We start from the raw sequence: 22,361 nt of genomic DNA on the forward strand, positions 1-22,361 counted from the left end.
GCAGAAACTGTAATAACACTTGGAGCCTCTGGCCTTCAAAATATTAGCAGATGTTAATGCAGAAGCAGGATGGATTTCTTTATTTTGTCTTGTCATGAACACATAGTCAGAGAAGAAACTTCTGCGCTCTGTAGAAGAGCCCATGGAAAGCAAGTGAACAAGGTTCGAAGCAGAACGTCTGGCTGCTGCCAGTCTATATGTGCCCACTTGCTCCTCAAAAGAAAGTCTTCTCAGTCACAGCGGCACTGAAGGTCATTTACACAAAGAGGCTTTTGGAATACATCAACCTGATGGCTCCCGCAGACTGCTGGTCTCTCCGAGCGTGCCTGCCAGGCGCTTGGGTGCTGTCCTCATCCTCCAAAAAAGGGTGCGGTGTTTTAGGCTAACATCAAGCACAGGGTCAAGGCCCAGGAGATTTGGGGGGTGTGGAGAAAAGGAGAGCTGGCATGGTTTTTACTCTGAAAATTTCTGCTTTTGGAAACAGAAGACATTTTTGAAAGCATCAAAGATAATAAATAGCTCTTCTTCCTCCGCAGCTTCCCCTCTCTCACAGAACCTGTGCACATCTCTCTGCTACGGAAAGCCGTGGGAAGGACGGCATTCTCCTTCATGTACACACACGGACTGGTTCTCCCTCTCTGTCTCTGCAGGAACTTGAATCTCACTTCTCCTTTCCCTCTTTGCTACTTCCCCCTGCAATGTCTCCCTGCCCTCCCCTCAAGTGTGAGCCCCTGAGCCCCCACCCATGCCTTCCTCACTCCCTGGGGGTCACCATCTTCCTCACTTATGCCCCCCATAACAGCTCCTGTCTGTGCACCTTTCCTCTGGCTCAGAGAACAAGCAGCGGCCCCAAAAACAGCCGCTGGTGACCTCCACCCTGACGCCGGTGGAGTAGCAGCTCCTGGGAAGGAGCGGCCAGATGTGCTATCTTCCCGTACCTGGGGACCGCGCAGAGGGCAAACATCTGCCTACAAGGAGCTGGTCTGGAGCCGTAAACAGTGGTGTGAATTTGGACTCCAGGTGTTGGCCAGCGAGTGCCATTTGGTTCCGAAGGTGCCCAAGGTGGCAGGGCTGTGTCGAAGTGCTAGAGTGGGTTTAAGGATAATTGTCCTTGATTAGCCTAAGCATTGCAAAAAATTAGCTCTGCTGTGAATTAAAACCCGAGCTATGGATTAAATGGGTGCTCTGAAACCAAACTGAAATGTTACCATCACCAGAGTCAAATCCAAGTTATGTCCCCTACCATCTGGATCATCCGGAGACAAAGGAGTTCACAAGCACAATCCCGTTCCCCAGCAGGTGTATGCTGCTGTTCAGAAAGCAGCTGCGGTCATTTTGACACAATGTCCAAGTATAAAACTCCACTGGCATCCCTTCAAAAGTGGCGTTTGGACCTAATTAGCTTGGAGTCTTGGAGCTTTGCACTGCTACATACATCAAAATGAAAGGCGTTATTTTGTCTTTAACAGGCAATGTATTCTTGGAGGCATACTGGAATTATTTTAAAAGCTTGGTATGCTTTCTCATTATGGAACTGGCTACAGATTATTTTCTAGCCTTTAAACTAGATGCCAAGAGTTAGAGTAGAACAAAGCAAGCTAGCAAACAAAAAAGGTTTGGTATTTGGTTAATTGGTTATTCACTCTTCCCTCTCTGAACTGTATAAATTAATGTAACTGAGGATTTGTTGATGTGATAATCAGGCTGGGATTAGGCAAGTCATCTTCTGGGAAGTGACTTTTGTGCCACTGTAAGGTGGACGATGACATCTCCTAGTAGGAACTTTTGGACAGTGTCAGCCAAAGAAGTTCTGAAAGTGCTGTGGAAAAAGCTGATGAAGGGGCAACTCGAAGCTACGCCCCAGATGTCCAGAGTAATGAGCCAGCGGTGGGGGGGCAGCTTTCCATGTAAAATGCTGTTGCCCCTCTGAAGGAAAGAGAAGGTTGTAGCTACCAGTGCTAAACAGAGAGAGATGTATATATTGGCAGGGTTAGTGGTACAGGAACAAAAATCCCTTCTGTTCCTTCTTCCCATCAGACCTGGAGATCATGGCCTCTTATTCTGCCTGGTGCCTTGAAAGCACCGAAGGCCAATGGATGCCGGATCAGCTGGGAAAAATCAGCTGGGAAAAATGCTCTGGGAACAGAGCAAAAGTGACATTCATCCCTTGACAACTGCCTTGTTAGGTGAATTGTTCTTGCGTGTTTTCTATTTGATCTTCATCACTCTACAGATGATCCAGTTACCGATGTAGCCTCTAGTTCTTTTGCTTTGTTTGTGGGTTTGGGGTTTTTTTTTCCCCAGCTATGACATGCAAAATTATTTCAGCCTTATGCCAATTATCTATGACAAAGGATTATTATTGCCCGAGGTTGTACCTAGAGATTTAGCATGCTAGCGTACAAAATGGCTGACATCTACTAATTTTTATTTCCTGCAGGAACAGAGCCACGCTGCCTCATTTCTGTAGCCGCTTCCTCATCATTTCCATACTCAGTTAAAGAGATTAATAGCGATTCATAAAGCCCTTTACCATTTGGGTGCTGCCTGTTTTTGTGAGGAAGGACGAGCTGCAGTTGAGGACAGTGAGGTTCAATTAGGGACCCTGGGCTGCCGTGGCTCGGTCTTGTTGGGCCGCAGCTCATAAAAGGAGAGTAAAACTCCTCTGCCCGTCTGACAGGAGCACTTCTGCAGCTGTACAGTGATTTCAGAGGCACCCTGGTTTTACTTTGACGAAATGCTATATAGAGACCTATGTACATTATTTCAAAGGCAGAGTCCTTCTCCGTTACGCTCTCTCCCGACGCTTGCAAAACAGCAAGACATACAAAGTGACGTACTTCGCCTCTGATGGTTTATGGATGGAAGTACTCTGATGGTACTTCGCTGATGGTTTATGGATGGATGATGGCAACTTCTTTCCCTTTTTTTAAATAGCGCTTCACCTAGAAAATAATTTTTCCTTCTCCTCTTGTAGAGTGCAGGTCGGTCAATCTTTGCAGTGCGCGGTAAGCTCTGTACCTTCGCTGGAGCAGATGGCGGCAGGCGATATGTTATTTGGGATGGCAGGTTTTCTGGATCCATTTGAGCTGGGTGATAGGAAACCAGCCTTACCTTTGTTTGGTAACCCGCCCGCGCTGGCAGCACAGCGGTGCAGCCTTTCTGTAAAGTAATAAAACTTTTCTGCCGCGGTGCAGGTCCAGAGGGTGAGCTCCCGTCGGGACACCTGCGTGCCCAGCCAAGAGCAGCCCACCCACCACCCATGTTCTCTGAATCTTAAGGAACCGTGTGTCTCAGTGATGACGTTGTGACGATGAAACGATAATGGCACTGGGCTTCTTCGTAGGGCTTCGCAGCGCGCCCGGGCTCCCGCTTCCCGCACAGGAAAGCCCCGCAGGGCTCCCGCAGGGCCCGGGGACCCCCTTCCCGAGACCGGGCGGAGAGCTTCGTCCCGCGGGGCCCGGCGCCGCGGGCAGGAGGGCACCGGTTCCGCTTCGTGCCTCGGTCACCGAAGCGCCGCTCGGGAGGGGCGGGGCAGGGCGCGGGGCGCGGCTCGGGGGCTCTGTGCCACCCCACCCGCCTGCACCCGCAGCGGCACGGGCAGGGGCGCGCGCTGCCCCGCGGCTCTCCGCGGGGCGGTGGGCGGGGCCGGGCGGGTCGCGGGCGCCCGCCGGGTTTACAAGTGTTGCGCACCTTTCGGAACCTCGCGCTGATTGGCGGGGGCCTTGCCAGTGACATCAGCCGGCTCACTTTCCATTGGCCGGCCGGTTGCTGGGACCGTAGGGCTTCCAGGGAGGCACTTAACCCGCTCGGCGCCGCGCGGCCCCGCCGCCCCGGGCTGCCCGTCCCCCCCGCGGACCCGCGGCCGGGGGCGGCGGCGACTCGGCCGGGGAGCGGACGCGGCCGGCGGCTGGCCGCCGGCGGTGAGGAAGGAGCCGCGACACTCCCGCCCCGCCTCGGCGACGTCGCCCTTTTAAGCGGGCGCGGCGGGGCGCCCGGAGTAGCACGCGGCCTGGGGAGGGAGCGCGGGGATTGGTGGGGCGGCCGCCCGGCGGACACACCTCCCCTAGAAAAGGGGCGCTGTGAGTGGCGGGGGGAGAAGGTAAACAGAGCCGGCCGGCCCTGCCCGCTGACCAATCGGGGGGGCGGGAGGGGGCTCTGAACCTGACGTGATGGGACTCGGCGCGGCCGTCCCCGGGCAGGAGCACGCGGGCGGCGCGCGGCGCGGGGGGCACGGGGCGGGCGGCGCGGCGGGCGGTCTCCTCTCCCCCGGCCCCCGCGCCGGACCCGGGCCGGCCGCGCAGGCGGCGGGCGGTGCTCCCCCCCGCCGGCTGCGCGCCGCCCCCGGGGGGCGGCGGTGAGGGACCTGCCCGGCGCCCCGCTATTTATTTCCCCCCACACACCCCCCTTCTCCTTCGCGCCGCTCTTCTCCGCGCCACAGAGACCTCCGCGCCGCGGACGGGCCATGGCTGGCGGCAGCGCGGCCGGCCCCCCGGGCGCGCACTGAAGGCGCCCGGAGCTCCCTTGTCGTCGGGGCGCGGCCGCACCATGTCGGCCGTCGCCTACGTGGACTTTGTGGCGGCGCAGTGCCTGGTCTCCATCTCCAACCGCTCCGCCGTGCCCGAGGCGGCGCGGCTGAAGGTGCCGGGCGAGGGGGAGGCGGCCCGGGAGCTGCGCGACCCCCGCGATGCCTGGAAGGACTACTGCGCCCTGCTGGCCATCGCCAAGAGCCTGCTGGAGCTGAACAAGTACCGGCCGCTGCCCGCCCCCTCCGTCTGCAGCGACAGCGTGGAGAGCCCCGACGAGGACGCGGGATCCGACAGCGACGCGGCCACCGAGCCGGGCTCCAGCCCAGCCCGCAGCCCGCCGCCGGGGCCGCCCCCCCGCCTGCGCGCCGCCGGGGCCGCCCCCAAGGGGAAGCTGGCGGCCGAGAAGCGGCACAAGTGCCCCTATAGCGGCTGCGGCAAGGTCTACGGCAAGTCCTCCCACCTCAAGGCGCACTACCGGGTGCACACAGGTCAGCGGCGGCGGCGGGCGGAGGGAGGGAGGAAGGAGCGGGGGGAGGGAGCGAGCGAGCGCTTGTCCTCAGATGAACCCGGCCGGCGGCGCGCCCGGCGTCCCCGCGCCTTGCCTTTCCGCTTCGGGGTCGGGGTTTTTTTTTCCTTTTTTTTTTTTTTTGCCCCTCCATTCCTTTCCTCTTCCCTATTCCTCCCCCCCCGCCCCTTTCTTCCCCTCCCGTCCCTCATCGCCGTGGTCTCGGACCGGCGCCCCGGGTCCGGCGGGAGCGGGCGGCTGCCCCGGGCGGGGCTGCGGCAGCGCCTCCCGCCGCGCCTTGCCTGCTGCCCGCCTGCCCCGGCCGGGAGCCCGCCCGTCCGCCGCGGGCAGCGCGGGGGGCGGAATAAACTTCGCGTGGCCGGGGCGGTTCGGGGGGCGGTGGCCGGGGCCGCCGGTCCAGGCTTGCCAAGCCGGCGCCGCAGCACCCGGCCCCGCCGTCGCTGGCGGCCGCGGCACCGGCTGCGCCGGGGGACGCCGAGCCCGCTCGGGGCGTCGGTGAGGAAATCACCGGGGCGGCGGGAATCGGGTTCTCTGCCGCTGTGGGCGGGCGAGCGCTTGCAGCGGGGCAGAATTTGGCACGTATTCCCCAAACAAGCCGGGGGCAGGAGAGCCCCCGCCGCGCTGCGGACCGCCGTGCGCTGCCCGCGTCGTGTCCGTCGTCCCCCCCCGCCGCTGCTCCTGCCGTCGGAAACCGCGTTTCGCTCCCCCGCGGCGCGGCCCGCCTTTGCCGAGCCTTCCTTGAGCTTTACTTGGTGGCAGGGGAGCTGGACGCCCCGGGGCCGTGGTGCCGGAGCAGCGGGTGGGGGGGTGCCGCCGTGCCGCGGGAAGGGGCGGCGGCGTCTCACTCGCGTCGCGGTGAGCCGCAGCTCTGGGGCTTGTGGGCACACCCCCTTCCAGCAGCTGAAGGACCCACCGGGCTGGAGGAGAAAAGCTGAGAAGCACATCACCTAAAAACCGGCGTGTCAGCCCCACGGGCTCCCGGTGCAGCAGAACACCGGCGGGGAGCCGGTTACTCTCCAAGCGCTGCCCCGGCGCGGCTCCTCCGGCCGAAGAGATTTGGGCGCCGTCCGTAGGGGACCGGCGTCTGCCCGGCTGTCCCTCCCGGTATCGATTATCGCGACCCAGCTTTGGCGTGTGGCACAAGGGGTTCATTCGCCAGGGCTGCCTGCGCCCGTACCCCTCTGCTCGCCCGGGCGCTTCGGAGGGTGTGGCAACATGGAAACCTAGAGATAAAAAAATATCTGCGGCAGCAGTTCGTACTTCCTCCGGCTCTGCCTAAGCGCTCAGGGGACGGCGGTTGTAGACTTTAATGTGTAGTTGCTTTTTGGTGGGGGTTTTTTTGGTTGGTTGGTTTGGGTTTCGGTGTGTTTTTTTTTTTTAAAGCCCTCTAGTGCAAGTGGGTGAACAAAAACCTTTACGTGTCTGAATTGCAATTGGGGTCACAGCGCAGCACACAGGGCTGCTTAAAAATTGTTCTAAACTAACGGGTCGTGTGCGAGTATGGGAAGGAGCATATCAAAAGAGACAAACGCTGCCAACACTTATTTCAACGTACCTCACATCTGCTCTGTAGATGGTGGTTCTTTTCTGGATTTTGTCTGTTGGCAGTGATGGTAAGTGGTGAAGTACAAAACGGGTTTATCACCTGAGGAACATCCCGTGAGGCACTGCTGTAGTGTTTAACGCAGCCTGGGTAGGGCATGGCCACATCCGAGCTCCAGATAAACTTCCGTTGCTCTGGCTTGCCAGTGCACCCAGCTGCACGTGCGCTGCGGAGGAGACAACCTGCTGCAGGTTGCCTACCTGTGCCCTGCTGGCAGATCTGCCGGGTGCTTAGCTGGAGAGATCGGGGGAGGAGGAGGATTATTGGATGTGGCTCAGCAGTGAGCTGAGTGGTTAGACAGTTAAGACTGTCTCCGTGAGCCGGGAAAGAGGATGGTCAGTGACGACCCTGTACTGACCTCAGGACTGGTGCCAAGGATTGTTGTGTTACCGGCTCAAAGACTGCAGTTCTGATGCTCTTTTGGAGGCTGAATGTAACTGATGCCTTGCAAAATGTTGGCTCACAAGTGACAAAGAAAATGTGTTAGCATCATTTCTACTTACTGCCCCATGCCCAGATATCCACTCCAATAGGGGAACTGAAATAGACATCGACGGGGATAGCGTTCTCGGTGATGACACATAAATTAATGTACTGTACAACCCACATGGCTTGCTGTAAGCAGTAGTGTTATAATAAATATCTCCTGGAGTGGCATGAGGTTTAGCTTGTGCTACGCACAAGTGGGTGGCCTGAGCTCGAGTATGAGATGTTTGAGTCAGATGCACTGATAGACCATCGCAGTAGTTCTGTGTGATTAAAACCACTACAGATACCAAGCAGTAATGAACTTTCAGAGCTTCCTAATGTGAGTAGTTAATTGTAGCTAACTGAAATGCTAAGCGATACCGCTAATGTTAAGTATTTCTATAGATGGCAGAACAATTCCTTAGCAACAGTGGGATTCAATGGGACCTCTTGAGTTATTCATAACTGTGTATTGCAGAGCATTAATGCTCCCTCCTTAGTACCATTGTCTTTCATTTCTTTTCAAATAATTTCTCTCTGATTTATCTAAGCCTCTTGAATCGCTTTCATCTACCGGCCATTTTTTCATCAGGCCACCAGCTGGGTTACTTGCTGCTGTGTAGCCTTTAGTGGAAGTAGGTACGCAGCCAACAGTAGAAGCTTCCAGGTCTTAAATTTTTAATATTTAATCCCAGTCTCTCTATCTTGGAAATTGGCTTTAGGATTTCCCTTCACATCCGTGAACTTGCTTGTAGCCACAGCGCTTTTTACTCAACGGATACTAACCAAGCAAGGTGGAAAGCTCTGGATACTGCTCAGTCCTGTGTAATGGTGGTAATCTAAACACTCACCAGACCATCCTTGGTAAGCTAATGCAAAGCAAGAAATGAAATACCAAGTAAAAGTAGAAGACCAAAGACTTCATGCTGAGAGGTTAGAGGTCTGTATCTTATTAATGAGTCTTTAAACTTGTTGGCTCAAAGGCATTCCATATTTCAGAAACTAAAAATATCTGTATAACTGTTTGCTTGGAGTTCGGGCCTTTGATGATGACTCTTAGTTCGATTTCCAGAAGATCCAAATTAGCCATCCATCAGAAATTGTCTTCTGCATTGATCTTAACAGAGAAAGGTGAGTGGATGGTGCTGCACATCCCACTTGTGCAAACAGACCCCTCGCTTATGTCACCAGTTCCACTGAACTAAGTATGACTTAGTAGAGCAGGATTTGTAGGAGGAAGCCAAGGAAGCCTGAACTCTGCTCCTTCCCAGGGGGGATAGTCCTCTTATTCTTCACCAGGCCCCTGGCACTTCTGTGATAGGATCAAGAACTTCTTCATTTCGTCACGTATGTGTACCTACATTCAAAACATATTAATTTGTAAAGGCCTGGGGATACAAGGACAAGAATATCACTGAAACTGAACTATTGCCTCCTCTGTCCCTTCACTACCATCCAAAAGTAACTTGGAATTTATTATTTAAGTTCTGGTGTCTTGAGCAGGAAGAGCATTAGAGGTAAGGTTCTGCGTGAGCTGTTTCTGGTAGCATCTCCAAGGTGCATGGCGCTTGGTGTAGGAGACAAAAGACCGTATTATCCCCGATGGCTCACAAGCCAAAAACCAATTTGTTGGGAAGGCAGGTGTAAGGGTAGCTCCACAACGTGACCACACCTTAGGTGTCCCCATCCCTTATGGGATGGTGTTATCGGAGTATAGGACACGTAAACTCTGCTGAAGTTTGGTGATGGCAGGAGGGATTACAAGTGGTGAGTCTGCTTGGGTGTCTTGAGCATTGAGATGGCATGACCAAGTCTTGCAGAGTTTCCCTTCAGAGCATAAAGAAAGGCCCAGACGCATTGACAAGACACGCACAAGACCCAAGCCCTGGAAGCGGTGCAGACATCAGGAGAAAGCGAGGGACTCAGCTGACCCAGGTTTTTTAGCCAACTGCATCATCTTCTAGGCTGGGTCCAAACAATACCAGGAGCTTTGTTACATCGGGCAGCTGATGCACCCCTGAGCTCTCCTGGCATTTGGTTCTTGCTGATGTTTGGTAGCAGGGCTGTAGGCAGAGGCGTGGGTCTGCAGTCTGCACAGTGAAGCCTTTCTGGTAGAAAGGAAAGACAAGTGCTGCAGCTGCCTAATACTGCACTCCAGATATCACCACATCGATCATGCCCCCGTACCAGTTTGGTTTTGACTGTGCTGCTTTGTTATTTGTGTTCTAGATTACCACTAGCTTGACAGACTGTACAGATGCTGATGTGTTGACAATCCTCTGCTCACTGGGAGTTTTTTTGGGTATTTTGTGGGAACATAATCTGAAATTTAGCATTTTAAGCCCCTCTTATCCAGCTCATGCAATGTCACTTTGCAAGATCCATTAGAATAAGAGTGAAGAGCAGAAAGTAGAGCCAGCAGGACTTTTTTTTGCTGGATTCAGACCTCCATCTGAAATGCCCATTCTCAAGGGTTAATGCAAATGTACAAATTGCCAAAGTCCTAATGGGCATGTTTCCAGGTCTCAGAGAAACACAATTGCACTCACTGGAAGCCTTGCCAGCTGAGTAAGGTAGGCAAAAATCCTCAAGATTAAGTTCAATGTTGCCTGACTCCCAGTTGTGTTTGCTTTTTTTCCTGCTAAAAAATAAAAACATTAAGCAGGTGTATGCGTCACAGTGGGAAGGCACTCCAGAAAGGTTTGTATATTGAGTCAATGTAAAGAAGCGCACATGTAGGACAAGAAGCAGTGAGCAGGCATCACACGTAAGAGTGTGACTCCTGTTTCCAGGTGGGTGTATTGAAAATGCAGCTTTACGGACTTTCTGCACGCTGTTGTGCTGTAGCATTGAAAACCGTGTGGTGGGTGTGCCCTGCTCTTGTTAGCTTGTGTGTCTTGCAGCCCCAGCTGTTAGGATCCCCGCGGGAACAATCGTTCCCCTTCGTCCGCCGCTGCGCTGTTCTGCACCAGGCTGCTGCCCATGGCCATGCACAGCCCCTGTGGCCCTGCACAGCCCCCAAACCTGCAGCTGGAAGAGCAGGGAGGGGCCAAGATTAAAGGGCCAGAGTTTGGGGTAGTGATGGCAAATCACTACGCTTCACATAGTGTTTACTTGTGGTAGTGTAGCTCACTGTCTATAGTCAAGTAACGATGACTGTGAATATCCTGAGACCACTCTATAAATACCTTAAACTTGAGGGAAGAGTCCATTGAAGTTCTGGGTAATAAATTCATAGTGAAATAACAAAAAAATATTATCTTTCTGAATGCATGTAAAATTGCATTTGACCTTCCCCTGTCAAAGCTGTTTCTGCCTAGCAAGCATTTAATCATTCAGACAGGACAGGAGTCTAAACCCAGTGTGCTCCGATCCCAGGTAAGTGCCCTAAGTACCAGCCTGGGATTTGGTCTCTCTCCATTGCTCGGTTAATATTTAAGTATTGCTGCAAAATGGAGGAAGTTCAAATGGAGATAAGATAGGAGAGGAGAAGAGGTAGGAACTTGTCCCACATACCCAAAAGTGTACTGCTGAGGGCACTCCTCTCAGCTGTGAGTGCAGATTTAACTCTCTGGTGAGCTTTGGGGAGGTCTCTGCTCTCCTGGGTAGCCTCCCTGACTGATATATATAAAAGGAGGCACAGTGCCCCAAAGAAAGCCCCCAAGGCAGTCAAGCAGGGTTGTGATCTGGCAGAGAAGCTGTAAGGCTATCCCTTGCATCTGATGCTGTGTCAGATGAGGGTACCAGCAAGACTGAGTCTCACTGGGGTTCAGGCTCTCAGCAGCGGTGGGTTTTAGCAGGTGGCTTGCATGTGGTCTTTTGAAAGAGACTCAAACACCTGCATGTGCAAGCAGCTGTTGACTGGTGGTTTTGAGGATGTCAGAGCAGTCTAAACACTTGCTGAAAGCGGCATTTTAAGACCTGAATCATCCTGTGATTTTTAGTCCTGAGTGCTGGCGGAATAAACCCCTTGCTACAACCCATCCATCCGTTGCCTATCCCGTAGGCAGTGTCTGTCTGATCTATTGCCAGACCGGATGGCTGTGGTTTAGGTGTTGCAGAAACCCTTGTTTTAGGCACGTGGTACCTAGCATCCTCACCACTGATCTCGCTCTGTGCTGTTTCGTACCAACATCTGTACCTTGTGGTTGCCACATGTTTTAATGATATGCTTTTGGAATATCTCAGAAGAGGAGAAGGCTGTTTGAAAGGCCTCTGGTCTCTCTGCCCAGAAGTGAATGCACAGATGTCAGTAAGATCCATCTTCGCCAGAATATCTTGCATGTGGACAATCGGTCAAAATCCAGTGTCCCACAGGAAATTGCTCATTCAGGGTGTGTGGGGCAAGCAATGCACTGGGAGGGTAAAAGTGATAGAGACCTGAGACAGCTGTTCTGCAGCAAGGAAGATAGCCTGCCTTTTTTTTTTTCCCTCTTGCAATAAACTGGACCATGTTCTTGACATCCACCTACAGAACGTGTCATAATTCAAGAGACATTGAAACATGCAAGAGTGGTCGTTGAGTGGGATCGCAGGGGGAAAAGAAAAAAAAAAATGTTTATCATTGTCATCTCTAAATCAAGGATTGTGGTTCAGGGCCAGTCATTCCTAGGCTACCAAGATTTCTTTGGAAGTTTCAAGCTCCAGCAGCAACAGAGGTACAGGAGTATCTTGGAAGATGGAAGTGAGGATTAGATTCTCTCATTTGAACCACACAGAGCTGATTATGCCAGTCCTGTTTTGCTAAGTGGTTTTGCTCTCACCTGGTGGCAAGAGATTTTTGCTATTTGGGGTTTCCGTATTTGAGCGCTTTCCCTTCTCCTTTCCCATCAAGTGCTTTAGGTTTCTGCCAGGAGGGGTCAGCCTTGCTGCAGTTGGGTCGGGTTGGGTTTTGGGGCAGGTGCTGCAGGCAGGGTGGATGCCCGTCGTAGCTGAGCCGTGTCGGCGGCCGGGCAGAGAGTGGGAGTCGTGCACAGGCACCACATCCCAGAAGTCAAAACTGAACTATTCTTCAGTGATCTGGCAACTGATCTGAACTATTCTTCAGTTTTGATACTTAAAATAGTTGCTGCCATGAATACCAGGCAGCACAGTCCTACCATGTGCTTGGTGATCTCATCTTTAATAACATGGGTCAGTCAAGGGTGTCTGATTAGGTGTTCATTCATGCAGCTACAGCTATGGCTACAGCCCATTTCACTTTCTAGTTAATGTGTGAAGCAGTGTCATTAGCATTATTTGACAGCAAACTGTTCTGTGTTAGCAAGTACCAATGCCAGACTCTGGACTCATGGCTGTGTCCAACCTCACTTCTGTCAGCAAGGAAGACAGCGTGAGCCTAGCAAACCGTTCATCTTGGACAGACTTCCGTCCACATCACTGGTAATCTCTGAATGTCTTCTGTAAAGCCCATGCTCAAACAATTTTAGTAATTCACGTAAAAAGTGTGCTCCTGTCCTAGTGCATGTCCTGTTACACGCCAGGAGAATTGCCCAAGTGCAGACACAAACTTTGTCCTCAGCTTTTTCAAACTCAGCCTCCCCTCTCCCAGGGAAAAAAAAGTCACTCAGAACTTCTCTATCCCTTGTGTGTGAGCTGACGTAGGCAGGACCCAGGAACAACCGGAAAACCACAGATGAAATGCAAAGAGTAGGTTTATTTTTGCTACCTCGGGAACCAGGGGATCCCCAAAGCAGCACCTGGGCAGAGGCGGGATGCAGGTACTGGGTAGCTCAGTCCTTGCTAGACCATCGCCAAACCTGCTGTTTTCACCTGTGTATTAGGGATTCATGCAGGCGTGGTTTGCCATTCTGCTTTGATCTTTCCCACAGCAGAGCAGGAATCTCAAATATGTTTGATAGGGTGCCTCTGGGTCTATCACAGGCCTACATTATCTAAACACAGATGTTCTACTTGTCCAACACACAAGGCCAAACAATGATTAGTATGATATATGTGTTTTTTCAACACCGCAGCTGCAAGTCACTTGAGCATGTTTACAATCCTCCTTCCCAGTCTTCCCTTATTTTCCCACACCTTGTTTGTCCAAACAAATTCATCTTTGTTAAAGCCACCACGAACTGCAGCTCCTAACCTCAGTCATTCCACATCTATAGCAGCATTTTGTAGTGAGAAGGTAGATAATGAATCGGGATACCTGTACTGCTCATGAGTCTGCTAATAACCACTCTGTATTCTGTTTCAGAAACCTTTCCTGCACAAGACTACAATGTGCAAAAATCTCGAGTGTCGTAGGGTAGGGCAAAAAAGCTAAATATTTTACTTTATGTTCAGAATAATGTGGAAGAGGAATAAAATAAAATGGACCTGCCTCAGGTCATACAAAGCAGCCTGGATACAGAATTTAAACTCTCAAAGAAGAAACTACCATTTGCAGTACAGGGTGGGGAGAAGGATCAGGGAGAAAAGGTCAGGTGAAGCAAGAGAACAAAGATCGAAAGGATCTGCAAATGCCTTTATATCCATGAGGGATTTAAAGCAAGCCAGGGCTGCATGAGCAGGAGTTCTTGAGACTTCAGAGAAGACCTGTGAAGAGCCACCATGAGCTTGTGCTCAGCATAAACTCTCCCACTGCATTTCTGGTGGCACATAGGACAAAGAATGGGAGTTCTGCAGATGCACCTATTCCTATAACCTGTAAATCAGCTTGTTTCACTTGTTACTTCTGTAAACTGCTCTGGATATCTTTTTTTTGTTTTTTAAGAAAATTATTTGCATCTTGTATCTCTTGTGTTCAGATCCTATCAGACATAGTTTCAAGGTACTGTGATACACCATTGGCCATTCTTTCATCTCTTGATTGAAATCCCATCTGAGGCATATCTGAAATGCTAAGTAGCATACCGCCACCAAAGGAAACGGTGTATAATAGCACCCTATCTTCATGGTTCATTCTGCTCATTTCAAGCTTTAGCATTACTACTCCCAAAACTAAAGGGGAAAAATCATATGGAAAAGATATTTCTATTCACAGAAATCCGTATCTCCAGACGGAGGCAGCACTAGCTTGCATTGCGGCTCTGTGTGCCGTTGCCTGCCTGGCTGCGTATGAGTTGCAAGTTCTGTTTGCTCTGTGGACTCTTCCACAAACGTACAGTGCGTCAAATGCAGCCAGCAAATACAGCGCCCAGCTTTGCTGAGTGGACAATCATCACATGCCATCAGCCATCTCTGCCTTGCCTTAAAAGCCTCCTGGATGCACGCTCCACCCCTGCTTTGCACCTATTAAGTCTGTCACTGGAGCACCATCCCTCTGGGCTGGTGTCATCCCTTACGGCTTTGTCACCGAGGGGAGCAGCAGATCTTCAGGCTCAGAGACAGCCGCTGAGGGCCTGGGAAAGCCTCCCTCCCCCTTGTCTCTCTGCTCTGAGAAGTCTGGAGTTTAATGCGTCCTGGTGCTGGGGATTATGCCTGGCCTACTTTCACATACGCGCTTCCAAAGTGGCTGTGACAGCCTCTGCGGGCTTGTATTGCCAAGGTGGTGAAGCCCGTCTCCGTCACTGTACCTGCGGGCTCGGTGGCGGGTGCTGGCGGTAGCTCTGCTGCGCTTGCATCCCGGTGCACGGCGGCTCTGCCGTTGGCGTCAGGGCATGCCTCCACCACGCCAGGCTGCCCTGGCCGAGCCCGGGGCTGGTTCCCCGGGGAGTGCGGTGCCAAACATACACAAGGGATCCTGAGCGAGCCCTGCTTTTCCCCACAGCTTTGTGGTTACGCTGCGTAACCTAAAATCGCTTTTCTCCTGGTGTGTGAAACGGGTGTGCGGGGTAGCGATGGGGGAGGTCACGCTGCTTCCATCACGTTTCAGAGGGAATTCCAGTAACCAGGCTCCATTTTATCTTCTCATCTGCAGTTCGGGAAGGGGTGGGGGGTGAGCCCAGTTTCTCAAGGGCTACATGGAACCAGGTTCAAACACTGCTTTTAGGCAACGGGGTTGGATAATACCGTGCCTAAAATGTAGATGCTGCACCCCAAAGACTTGTGATCCTTGTTATCCAGCCTAGGCACCTGGTCTCCCTGTAATACAGTTAGGTGCTTCTGCAAGCTGAAGAGCTGTCCTGGGGTGGATGGTTGGAAACGTGGCTTCTGGGGATGGGGCAGGGTGCCTGAGCTGCTCCCACTGCTCTGGGGTCTAAGTGCCTGACACAGAGCTATATCCTAGAGGCCTCCACACACGCGAGATGTATAGCACTTCTCCCACGTTCCCGGGAGGGAGCTAGAAAGCTGTTCTGCACCTCCCACTGCCGCCTGCTTCCAGGAGCTGTGACAGAAACCGTGAGATAGATGGCAAAAGAGCAGTGCAAGTGAAATGCTTGCCTCGGGTGCCAAGGGCAGGCACTGGGCAGGGCAGAGCCACGGAGGATGGTGGTGGGCACCGATGGCCTGCTCTGTACGGCTCCCAGTGCTGCTCAGCTGCCTAGCTGCGGTCATGGCCTTCATGCACCTGTGAGCCTACGTACCATTTTAATTAATTTCTTTTATAAAGGCGGTGATTGTTTGGAAAGGCTTCCAACCATGTCTAAAAGCATACAGCAGGGAGCCAAGAAACCTGTTCATAAAAAAAAAAAAAAAAAATTATCCCCAGCTCTGGATGGCTGGCAGCTGTGCCTCCACTAGGCTTGGGCACCGGGCTGGCTTGGCTCCCTCTGCTCCCTCTGCATCCTTCTACATCTCAGCTTACCTGGTCCGTCCTCATCCTTGGCCTTTTGAATGCCATCAGTCACTCCCCCCAGCCCCCTTTCTCCTCCCTACCGCTCTGCCATACTTTCCACCCCTGGTCATCCTGGCGTCTGGGCTGTTCATTCGACTCTTTAGCTTTCTGTTGCTGCTGTTGGTCTGGGGAGGACTGTAAGGCACGTTTTCTTGTAAATGACTCATTTTTCTGTGATCTGTAAACGTAAAGCAAGCTCACTTATTGTGCCAGATTTCACGGTACCAAGAAATACTGGAATTCTTGAGTTTCTTTCCAACTCTTTCAAGTTGGAAAACTCCTGGGATATTTTTTATATTTCACGGTTGACTATAAATAGCTGTCACATAGCTGTCATTTATATTACCTTCAGGAGACTTTCCTTAAGAAAGTGAATTAAGGCACCAAACTGCATCGGTACGTGATGTTTGTGACTGAAAGCTTTTGTGTGAACTTACACACCTTTGATTTCTGTCCACGCCATGGACTAGAGTCAGCCTTGCCGATCAAGAGGCGTCAGGTCTGTGCCTGTAGGCAAAGCCTGTGCAACCCACAGAGGTGAACTGCAGGGATGTGGGGTGCCAGGAAGATCACAGGGAGTGCTGTTCAATCCTTACACCCTTGTTTTTAAAAGCAAAGGTGCGGTGTGGTTTGGGTTAAGGTGTTTGGTTTCGTTCTTCACCATCGTAGCAAACATTTATACCAATAGACCTGTGAATAATTCAGTAGTTTTCCTGTCCTCAAATCAGCTATCTAAGAGACTGAGGGGAGACCTTTACTCTCTGGAGCAGCTTGGATTTCTGGAGGAAGGGAGGAGAGGGGGGCATGGCACTTCTCTCTGCAGCCACAGTGGTTTTGCTCTATGTTTGCAGCCCCAAGGTTGCACCACTCTCCCCAGTCAGTTCTCCCCAGGCCGGAATGACTTGTCCGAGGTAAAAGATTTTTTTTGGCTTCTTTTCTAATGGTTACAAATGATTTTATTCAGAGGAATGGAAGTGTCAGAGGAATAATACTGGTGCTCCTTTCCCAAACTGCCATAGTGAGCCCAACATGGAAAACATACAGGCACAGGCAGAGCTCATCTGTTGTTTTGACAGTCTTCGGGGTCATGTAGGGTTCTGCACCAGAGTGCGAGTTTCATGCGGTTGGAGGGGTTTTTGGCTTCTGCTAGAGGTGAGACTGAAACCTGAGGAAGCGAGTCATCAACAACTCCACAGACGCTGGCACCATGGCAGGAAACAAAAGCAGCTTTTTTCCCTCAGCAGTGTGTTTCCCAGCTCCTCAGCAAAGCTGGTACGTGCTGGCCCGCATTACCCACACCCCCTAAATCTTTTCTCATCCTTTCCTCCCCACAGGTGAGCGACCGTTCCCCTGCACATGGCCCAACTGCCTTAAAAAGTTCTCCCGCTCCGATGAGCTCACCCGGCACTACCGAACCCACACCGGCGAGAAACAGTTTCGGTGCCCTCTCTGCGAGAAGCGGTTCATGCGGAGTGACCACCTGACAAAGCACGCCCGCCGCCACACCGAGTTTCACCCCAGCATGATCAAGCGATCCAAAAAGTCCACCTCCAGCAGCTCCTTGTGAAGGCAGGGCTGGCCCGGGGAGGGGAGCGGGGGGCAGGCGAGCCGCGGCGAGGATGCAGGCAGCAGCACCGGGGCACGAGCATCCGCCGCAGTGCCAGTCACGCTCGCCATCCAAAGCACATGTAGCTGACACTCAAAAAAATATAAGTACTTGGTGCCCCACTCCCTGTCCTCCACCTCCCCGCCCTTTGCTGGGAGCAGCAGTCTGGAGCAAGTGAACTGTGGGGTGAGAGGAGGGTGGGGATGGCCAGCAGAGGAGACGACCTCCTCCTCTAATATAAAGCATCGATGCTGGTGTACATACATCTTACTGGATGGTCCGGCCTGTGCCGCCACAGTAGTGTGACTCCAAGGTCTTTGTGATTGCTGTGTCATGAACATGTTTTGTTGAACAGTGTAATGCTGCTTGTATTTAGAGTTTGTTGAGTAAAACCACTTTCTGAGTCACATAAATAACTCTCAGATAAAAACTCCATAGCACATTGTAGACGTGGGTTTACTTCTGTCTCAGAATGATCCTGCATTTAAAGAAACTGTTAAGAGAAACATTACATATGTTACTAATAGCGTCTGATTGATATACTGAGATAAGGTGAATTTATACTCAAGAGGGCCCATTAAAGCAAATGGGTCTTTTTAATTTTTCTTTGTATTAACTCTTGAATATAAGCTGCACTTTTCCGATAAAAACATGTACAATTCAAGCAGATACTAAGAGCAAAAAAACCCCACAACAGTTCAGTCGTTTTCTGACCGTCCGTGTATTTAGCTTTATTATTCACTTACCCAGAAAAATACAAGGCAGCCTAGATAATGTGGCGGCAGCGTGGGAGCAGAAGCATACGTCTCTCAATTGATCTTACACTTGTCATTTGTCAATAAATACAGTACTGTACTATAGAAATGCCACTAACAGTGCTTTATTCTGCTGTGTTTTGTTTGAATGGATGCATAACAGCAGCTACCATCTTTATAAACTGCTGCTTTTTTAAAGGTTTTTTTCTCTTCCTACACTTGCCTTAAAGATTTATTCTCTTCATACCCTTGCCTAACTCCTGCCGAGTCCTATCGGAGTTGTGTGTGCTTATGGAGAGAGTAGACCTTTCCTTATGAGTACTCTGCTAATGGAAACAGCTGAAGTTATTGTAAGGAGCACTTCAGAAGGGCTCCTGTATCTCTTGATCACTGTTTCTGTAGAGTATGGGGGAAAACCAGGAGCTAATTGGAAATACAGCACAGAAGGCATGTCATAATACTTCTTACGACATAAGCTTCTCTCGGTACCTTGCGTTGTACCTGTGCCCTGCGTGGCACATCAAATACTGATAAGGATGATATTTGATTTTAAAGCTACATTTTGCTCTTTAAGTGGAGCAGAAAGATCACTGAAAGAAAACTTTTAAGTTGTGGTCATTAGCTGAGTATTTAATCTTTTTTTATGTTAAAAGCATGAACTGTAAGAGGTTATTGGTGATTTCTTTTTCCCTCTCCAGCTGCTTAGGCGGGGGGGAGAATTCTGTTTACACATTATTTTTTCCAGAAACATTCTTCTCCTGTTTGGTTTTTACCCCTTCCTCCGGAAGAGGAAGGGGAGGTGCAGCCCTACTATAGAGACTTAGGGCCAAATTCATCTCGTGAGTAATCACACTGAAACCCAAACTGTTTCCACTGGAGATGAATTTAGGTCATCTTGTAAAATTCTGTACATAAGAAATCTTGTTAGTACACCTGCCATTACAGCATCTTATTGTTTTACCTGATAAAAAGCTTGCTTCCTAGAAACAAACAAAAAAATGAACTCAGAGAGTAGAGTGTTTTCTTCTACAGTTGTATAAGGTTTTCAGCATTAGAAGTCAGTTTGCATATAGTGTTTTTACCTGTGTAGTTCATGATAAATTCCGTCTATGTGAAGAGAACTGCTTTTAAGGCATTAGGGATATTGAGCAGTCTGTGGAGTAAAAAAGGGATGTGTTTTCTTCAGTGAAGACATCAGGAAACCAAGCACACTTTCTACCTCCGTTTCAGCTTTTTGAAACATTTATTTTAGAAACCAAACTTTAATTTCTGGTGTCCAAATTGAGTCCTAGGGACATAGATTCTTCCTAATAAAAAATAGGTAGCCTCAGTATTTCTATTGATCTAGAAATACAAAGAAGTGTTCTGCTTACCAGTACTGTTAATGCTGCCTTGTTGAGTGGGGTCAGGGTCAGGTGTAGCCCAGGGAGGTTCCAACGTGCGTGCATATTCATCTTCATTCTTCTCTGTGAAGATCACACAGGCTTTCGGGTCCATCCTGCAGTGTGGATTGTTGCCATTTGGTAGGACAAATGCAGCACTTGGAAAATTGAGGCCTGATCCTGTGAAACACAAGACACCCTCACATCCTCTCAACCACCATGGGAAGCCACAGCTGATAAGCAACTCTAAATCAGTACGTAGATGTTTCGGTCACTTAGCTACCAGGATTAACTGACACATGGAAGTTAATGGGCAGATTTACGGTTTCCACCTTGCGTATTTGGGGTAGAACGCATGGTTAAAGAAACATCATTGTACCTGCACGGTCTGAAAGACTCAACACGCGGGGGGGGTACTTTGGTCCGTGGGACATACAGGTGTGTGTCATCATTGCGTGTGGCAAGATCCTGTTTCTGAAAAAAACCTTCCTGAACGGTAACCCATTTGCTCTAACGCATGCTGTATTTCAGCATTGGACAGACGGGATTAATGTAATTCATTAACCACTAACAATATATTGGGGATAATCAAGTTTGGAGATTTCGTGTTATTGTTCTGTTCATTTGGAGTTTTTCTTTTAGTAAAAGCAAACAATGTCTCTAACACATAAACTGCAGGTTAGTTCTTTGCATTGTGAAGTTCAGTTTCAAAGAGTGTTGCAAATGTTAGAAAAGAAAAGGAAAATCAGGTTCTCTAATACTGTATGTACTTGTTGTACTATTTTGGAAATACTTAATAGTGCTGAAGTTAGGACAGCTTCTTTCCTTGGTTAAGAAAGCTCATTACTATAGAGAAGTCATGGCTTTAAAGGTATAGCGATACAACATATTTCTTTTTTTGAATGGTTTTTCATGACCTGTATTACACATCGGTTTAAGTTTGGAGATGGACTTAGCCCAGCATACACCAGACTGGACACATATTTCAAAATGCTGTTTTACAGACTAGTGATCTGTAAACTGTAAAATACCAACTTCAAACAGTTTAATCAGTTTTATTTTTGTACAGTATTCGTATCCTTTATAAGTTATTTTGCTGTCCTGTTTTGTAAATCACATAAAATTGTAAAAAAAAGAAAAAAAAAAAAGTAGGCATAGATGGTTTTGTACATATGTATATATATATTGTCCAAATAAAGAAAAATATTAAAAAAAACCTGTTGTTTTGAATTATTGGAGTCAAGGAGTGGTCATGTAAACCAGTCTGGATGATTATGAAAAAAAATACTGCTGCACATGATGAAATCCATGAGTCGAGTGGTGTATGAGCTGGCTTCAAAGGTGGTCAGGACTAGCTAAAAGCAACTAAACTAACTTAACCTGGTATATGGAAGCAGTGCTAGAGTGTGCTTGCACGATAAGGCCCTGAACCCAAGGGAACATGTAGCCCTCTGGCGATGCAGGCAGAGACAGAGGGGTGGAAGAGTGCCATCTGCATCTGGAACAAAACTTGTAAGCAGCCTCCAGGTTTTGACTTGATGCTGAGTTGGAATTTTCTGTCCTCGGGTTGGATAGCCAAAGGACAGATACCACAAACTCAGCATAGGGTTTTCTTTTTTTAGCTTGTTGTCGTTTTTAGGAATAAAGGGCTGTGGCATTGGCCTCATTCCCCTGCAATCCCAGCATAAAGGACTTTCCATAAATTTATCATTCTTCACTTTAAACCCTTTAATATATATCTTCAGTGCTGTAATTGGAACAGATACTAAAAATCTTCCTAGTGTAGATAAAGCCTTAGCCTTAGAAGAATGTTTCCAGCCATTGAGATCTAATACACTCTACAAAATAGTCTTGTCAGGAGTGATGTAAATTTTGGCTGGAACAGGCATGGCATACAAAGACTGGGTGCTGCCCGGTGGATGCTGGCAGGGAGACTCCAACAGTGAGGTGAGGAGGGGTAACCCTGAACATAGACCAACTGAGCCAGAGAGCACAGTTTCTACAAGGTGAATTTTCATTTCCACTCTCCGTTGAGGAGGGAGGGAAGGAAATGGGCCAAAGGTCCAGTGAAATGCCTGCGGAGTGGTTCAGAAAGCCACATGCAGGGGTGTCTCTGCGAACTTGCCTGCTAGGGCGACTAGGATGACTTTCACCTCCACGGGAATCTAAACCAATGTTGTTCAGGGCTAAGGAATCAGGGAGGTTTGTCATCAATAACTTAATAACTTAATTCAAAATGGTCAGAACAAGGTACTTACCCAAATCCTCTTAAAGGGACTGCCTTAAAGCAGGGGACGCTTTCCCAACGACAAAAGTGTTGCAGCCGCTGTGCTTTCGGCACCATGTTCTCCTCAGCTGAGAAACGTCCTGGCCCCTAAAATACCTCCTCAAACACTTCCACAGGTACTATGGAAATCTTCCCATTTTGAAAAGGGAAGGTGTTGACTGGCATCAGTTCTAATTCTTAATAACACTTGTTTCTGTTGTATTACACACTGTATTTTTCCAGTTCTTGTATCCCTTTATGAAGCTCATGTATGCCTTTTGGGGTGAGAGAGAGCAGAGTCCCTACTGCTTTTAGCTTGTATTTTTGAAGTGCTACAACTGTTACTGTTTTTTACCGGCTTGTGGCCCCCAATTGACAACTGATAAACATGCTTTTGCTTTCATATCAAAAGCTATCAGTTTCTGCTTCGGTATTGTCTGTTGCCTCTTAGGCCGTGTAATGCCAATCAAAGCAACACGTGGACATTCGCACAGCTGA

General features: G+C 50.0%; 1 protein-coding gene across 1 annotated transcript; it reads left to right on the forward strand.

Annotated features, from left to right (window-relative positions):
- The first annotated feature begins 4,093 nt into the window (after positions 1-4,093).
- On the forward strand, positions 4,094-20,813 carry KLF9 (KLF transcription factor 9). The gene is made up of 2 exons (XM_054809136.1): positions 4,094-5,017; positions 17,189-20,813. The coding sequence occupies exons 1-2, from the start codon at positions 4,549-4,551 to the stop codon at positions 17,419-17,421; spliced, it is 702 nt and encodes a 233-aa protein (XP_054665111.1). The 5' UTR covers positions 4,094-4,548; the 3' UTR covers positions 17,422-20,813.
- The last annotated feature ends 1,548 nt before the right edge of the window (positions 20,814-22,361 follow it).

The sequence above is a fragment of the Grus americana genome, chromosome Z (genome assembly GCF_028858705.1).
Source record: "Grus americana isolate bGruAme1 chromosome Z, bGruAme1.mat, whole genome shotgun sequence".
Lineage (NCBI taxonomy): Eukaryota > Metazoa > Chordata > Aves > Gruiformes > Gruidae > Grus > Grus americana.

Coding starts and splice junctions, on each gene's coding strand:
- KLF9 (XM_054809136.1), top strand. CDS start 4,549: ATGTCGGCCGTCGCCTACGTGGACTTTGTGGCGGCGCAGTGCCTGGTC. Junction 5,018..17,188: donor GCACTACCGGGTGCACACAG/GTCAGCGGCGGC, acceptor TCCTCCCCACAG/GTGAGCGACCGTTCCCCTGC.